Source organism: Belonocnema kinseyi, chromosome 9 (assembly GCF_010883055.1).
Source record: "Belonocnema kinseyi isolate 2016_QV_RU_SX_M_011 chromosome 9, B_treatae_v1, whole genome shotgun sequence".
NCBI lineage: Eukaryota > Metazoa > Arthropoda > Insecta > Hymenoptera > Cynipidae > Belonocnema > Belonocnema kinseyi.
In genome coordinates this window covers 37,055,133-37,061,209 of record NC_046665.1, presented here as the reverse complement: position 1 = coordinate 37,061,209, position 6,077 = coordinate 37,055,133, and the positions used below count along the sequence as shown (strand labels likewise).

Sequence of the window (6,077 nt, the reverse complement as noted above, 5' to 3'; positions counted from 1 at the left end):
GGCCACTAGACGAGGCTCTAGAGGGTTCGTATTTTCGTGTACAACGTTACCGGCTGATGCCGTTGGAATTGATTGTTGAAATATATTTTTTACATCTTTTATCATTAAGCTTTGTACTTAAACGTAGTTTTCTTTTGGCTCTTGCGTTTCTTAAAGTTTCAGACCGATATTTTATATATAAAAAAAGTTCGAACGTTCAAAAAATTTTGAGGTTCAGAAAAAAGATTGAATAATTTTCAGTGAAGTTCCTACCAAAATGCAGTACCTAAACGTATTTTATTGTACTCTAATACATTTCCCAAAGTTTCAGCTCGATATTTTATTTACAAAAAAAGTTCTTAGGTTCAAAAAAAAACATTCAGCGAACTGAAAAACTGTGGTCGGTAATATAGGTATTTAGCTGTGCCACATGCCCTTAAAACCCCTGAGTAACCAGTTTCAAGAGAATACAATAAAATTTTGGAAAAATGGTCCGCCATTTGGAATTTTTAAAACCTGACTGCATATTCGTAATCAGAAACCATTAAAAGCTTTAAATTCACTGCACATTTTATTATGCCTGGGCGTGGGTCTATTTATGTTAAAATCCTTTCTGTTATCATTTTCTTCCTCCACCCCTAGACAAAATTCCATCCCCCGCTCTAAAGACGCATGCCATTAATTTGGAATATGGCTCATTTGAAAGGGCTTATTTCAGCCTTTAATGTCTAATATTAGTGAAGTTTGTAGCACGTTATGGTTCAGCTTTACAATTTTTCAAAAACGGCTAAAAACGCCGTTTTTAGGGGTTTCAATCCCTATTTTCTCATAAACGTGACGTGATGGGAAGTTTTTGAACCCAGCTTCGTGTTCAGTATGAAGAATCCACTTGGGAACAATCGGTGCCATCTTATTCGCAAAACTCATGTAGGGCAGTATAATCTATATTGTTTATGTTTGATAAGGCTTGAAGTATATAAATGGCTTGAAAGACAATTGTTAATCACTTTTGGTCAGAAAAATCAATTTAACTTTTAGGAAAACTAATTTATAAAGAATTTGTTCACAATAATATTGAAAAAAAACAGTAATTGTTAACTTATGCTAATTTTTGGTTACAAATCATTACTCAGTACTGTACAAAATTTCACGACTTTTCGTGCAGCATTTCAGAACTTATAAGAGGACAAACATACCCCCATGAATCCGAAAATCAAGTTTTTACGATGGCGTCTGTCCGTCCGTCCGTAAACAAGATAATTCTTGAAAAAATGAACGGATCAAATCGATCTTTGGCAGACTTTTTTTAGGTCATAAAAGAAAGGACGAGTTCGTTAATTAGCCATTTTGGAAAAAAATTCAAAAAGTTTAAGCCAAACAACAACGCACGATACGAAAAAGAGGAAAAGAAAAACATTGCTTTTGGAAAGCCCTACAAGAATATCATAACAAATTTTTGGATTAACTCTGAAGGTTAAAAATAAAAATGAAAAATTTGTGGAAAAACGACAAAAGGTACAAAAACAAATTGATAGAAAAAAGTTATTCGCCCAAATAAGAGATACAAATTTGTAAGAATTTATATCTCATTGTCATAATTTATGATTGAGAAAGTATTAGAATTGTCTGAAATTTGACACCACAACATTCAACCAAACGACGCAAAATACGAGAAAAAGTTTCAGAGAAATTATAGCTTTTCAAAAATCCTACAAAATGTCTTAGCCATTTTCCAAAAGGACTTGTAATTTTTGTTTTTATTTATCGTAAATATTACCAAGAAAATCGAAAATTCCAATATTACGCCAAAAGACGTGGGATTTGAAAAAATCTAAACGAAGACACGAGTGTCTTGCGAGTGTCACGATGCGAATGTGTACCTCAAGGCCTGCAGAGTTTTGAGAAACCTAAACTTTAATTATACTTAATTGAAAATTCAGAATATGATGACGCATATAAATACTGCGATCTAAAAGAGATTTTTTTGATCAAGTTTCATTCAAGCATTCTAAATGCAAAGAATAAATATCCGATTGAAAAATGGTTCAGACATTTTCGTTTTTCCACAAATTTATACTTTTAATGTCATTTTTATGATTAAAACCAAAACTACGGGTTCTATCAAAAAGTGATTCATAACATCTTTTTCCACATTTTTCACAATTTTATTAATTTTTTTTTCTATTTTCAATGTTCTTTTTTCGCGAATAAAATAAAAACTACGCGTCCTATCAAGAAGTGATTATGAACGAATTTGTAGCTTTTTTTTGGGATCAGAATTTTTGTTCATTCACCTTTTTTCGTATCCTGCCTAGTTTAACCATAAAATGGAATTGTTCAGTATCTTTTGTGCAATATCCGTAAAAAGAATTTTCAAATGCAAAAAAAAGTGGCCTCAAACATTTTCAAAATGCGCTCACTTTTTGCATTTTTATCCAAAATGGCTAGTTAACGAGCTCGTCCTTTCTTTTAGGGCCTAAAAAAGTGTGCCAAAGATCGATTTGATCCATTCATTTTTTTCGAAAGTTATCGTGTTTACGGACGGATGGCCGGACGGGCCGTTTGAAAACGGTGGTATCAAATTTCGAACAATTCTTATACCTTCTCAATTATAAATGATGAGAATGTAAAAAAGTATAAACAGTAAATTCCTATTCTAGACCATTGTGAGACGGTCTAACACAGGAACTCCATAAGAGAGTTTCATTGTACACTTTAATAACAATTGAAATGTTGCGGACATACAAACAATACTTTGTATTATGAGAGAGCAAGCAAAAAACTACCGTTTGGTGTAAAAAACTAAACATCGATTTTTTGGGCGTAGGTCCCTTTTTTCGTAGACTGTCACACACACATAAGCGCGCACACACACACACATGCAGACACCGAAAGAGAGAGAAAAATAAAAATGATATGCTAATTTGAATGAATAGTACTTTTTGAATAAACGATAACTCGCAAATCAGGATAGGTTGCATCTTGTATATTTTTTCAAAATTTGTAAAAAGTAAATAACATCACATTACCCTTTCGTCTTTTCAATGTGATCTCCTCAAAACTAGTAATATTACGTTGAAGTTTACTATATGTAGCAGTTACTCCAGGGATATTCCGATGTATGTCAACTTTGATGCGGCGAAATTCCATTAAGCTGAATGTTCGTCTGTCGGGGCCTCTGAATAAGGGTGAACTTCCGTTGCCCGATTCCATCCTTGTAAAAAAGGGTCAGAGTGACTTGAATGTTTCTATTAGATGATTTATACATAGTTTGAGATAAGGTATTAAAAAAACAAATGGCATAAAACGAAGATATATTTTCAAACTTTACTTCCGTCATTAGCTAAATAATTTGTCACGTTCCGTAAGAAAAGGAACCCCTTTGTCGGTATGGATACGTACATAGAAACCTCGGACATATAGTCGGATGAATTCTCAACACTCGAATTTACGCCCAGAAGTAACCACCCTCTAGAACCTATAGGTTAAAATCGAGGCACTAGGACACCATTAATGAAACTTCAAAAAACATCTTTTGGGGAACTACCGGGGCATAAATATAATGTTACCAGATAGAGCATGATGGATAGATTCAAGCATGATAATTCATAACTATCCCAGAGTACTCTATTCTTTGGAACTGAAGGAACAAGTTAACAACATTAAAAAAATTTTGTGATAAAATGTGGATATATATATTTTTTTTCTTTTCAAATGAATAACTGACCGAAGAAAAAAATGAATTTTGATAAAGAATTAATTTTTCAAATCTATTGTTAATTACTTTTGCACATACATATATTAGTAACATGGGCCTCTATGGTATATTTTATTTTTTTCTAAACGAAATATGTATTCGAATATCATATCTATTTTTACAAGTTTATTCTCCAGGCGTAAATCATAAATTCCTATAAATGCCTTCTCTATGGTTTGACGGCGTACGTAGATAGTCAATCGTTGCATTTAATTAAATTATTTTCAAAGTCTAACTTCAAACCGGATGGAAGAAATTATATATGATCTCAGTGTATGATTATTATTTAATAGTATATTCAGGCCCGCCGAAAGGAAAACCGGGCCGGGGGGGGGGGGCCTATATATGTCATTTTTATTTCTAACTGTTATGACCCCCCCCCCCCTGAAAATCAATGTCATTTTGTGATATGGATATCATACCTACCAGGCGGCGAACATTTTACACGTCCTGGGAACGCTTCTGAAACGTTCCACTGAAACGTTCCGAAGGTTCCGCAGAACGTTTCGTGCTATCAGGGTTGTATTGTGTTGCATGAGCGAAGCTTATAAATAATTGAATAACTGAATTTTATCGGAAAAATTCATAAAAAGAAGTCAAAGAACGTGTAGAAATCACTTTTTTCTCGTACCAAAAAATCGGGATATTCCATTTTTAACCCATTCAGTTTGGATATTTTTGTTTAAAAAAATAACAATTTTTCAATATTTACCAAGTTTTTACTGTTTTTATCAAATGGCCAATCCCAAATAAAATAAAATTTCAGATAGCTAAATTTAAATTATAAACGCCAAAATTTTAATTGTCATTTTCTAACCATTTTTCGTATGTTAGTTTTTTGTTTTTTTGCATTTTTTGTATAAATAACATTTGAACAATTATTCACTTAGGAAAAATTCGAGTAAGTTTAAGACATTTTGAAGATTTCAAAATAAAATTTTGAAGTTTTTTAAAGGATTTTGAAAAGTTTGAAGATAATAAAAAGTTTCTCTTAAGATTCCTCGGAACATTTTAATGACTTTTTATTTTGAAAAATTAAATCCAAAATTTTCCTAAAATAATTTGTGACATTTTAAGTGATTTTTCATTCATTTTCTAGAATAAAAAAAAAATTTAAACCATTTGAAAAAATAATTGGAATTTTACGTACATTTCAAAATTGTTTAAAAATTCTTAAAAAATGCCAAACAAAATGTAGATTCTTTTAACATTTCGAAATAGAAATTTTTAACTGTTTCAGGTTCTTGAGAAATTTCAAGATAATACAAACTTTTTGTTATGATTCCTGAACTAATTAAAACTGATTTTTTATTTAAATAATAATTTTAAGAAAATATTTTAAATCGATTTAAAAACAATTTTTGATGTATTAATAACAATTAAACAACTCTTAATATATAAGACCTAAAATTAAAATAATTTTACTTCTAATATAAAAAGGGTTCAGTTAAAAAAACGTAATCTTTCAATTTTTAATGTTTGCAACTTAAAATTGCTTAAAGACATAATTTTAAAAATATATGATTTTTTTATTCATTAATATTTTCATTAATATTCATTATGAATGAATATTCATTAATATTTTTATTCATTTATTCATTATTTAGAGAATTGAAATTATAGTGGGGATATAGATTGCATACATTTTTAAATCTTTGAATTGTGCAAGTTTTAAAAGTATAACAGTTATTTATTTATTAAGTGTTTAAATTAAAAACTGTTGTGTTTTAATTTTAAAAGTTTTAAATTAAAAAGAGTTATGTTTTTTTTAAATTTTAAATGAAAAAAGTGGTAGCTTCAAGAGTTCGAAACTTTTTTTGTGGACCTGGAAGTCTGGAAATGGCCGGGAAGTTTTTCTTTCATTAAAACGTCCACCCTGAATTGATGATAAAAAATATTATAGTAATAAAAATTTTATTTTAATTGTAATTATTTACTTTAATATATTTATAGATGAGGATTGACCTATTTAAATCATTCAGAGTTTTTGCAAAAATTGTATAAAAGTAATAATTATAAACTTCTAAATTACAAGAATTATTTAATAAAAACACAAATTAAATTATAATAGAACAATAAAATTTAAAATCTCATAATGCTGATCCAAATAGTTAGTTTTACCCCTATTCAGCTGCTAGTTTCCGTGACGACTTTAGAAAGATTAATAAATTACTGATACGCGTATTATGACTACACAAATATTTACGGTCAAAATTTGGAAACAGTTTTAACTTCTTTTTATTATTTTATGCTTTTCTCCTATGCATTAAAATGTAAATGTAAGCCGCCCTGATCGAAGCGCCAACTGTCGGATTAGTCCACTGGCCCGAATGTTAAGTAA

At 30.0% G+C, this 6,077-nt stretch overlaps 1 protein-coding gene across 1 annotated transcript in view; it reads right to left on the bottom strand.

The window, feature by feature from the left end:
- Positions 1-6,077, bottom strand: part of LOC117179655 (RNA-binding protein 25-like) — a 50,335-nt gene that overhangs the window by 42,663 nt on the left and 1,595 nt on the right. Inside the window, exon 3 of the mRNA XM_033371665.1 lies at positions 3,009-3,193. Within this exon, the coding sequence (XP_033227556.1) occupies positions 3,009-3,193 (185 nt within the window). The remainder of the gene's footprint in view (positions 1-3,008; positions 3,194-6,077) is intronic.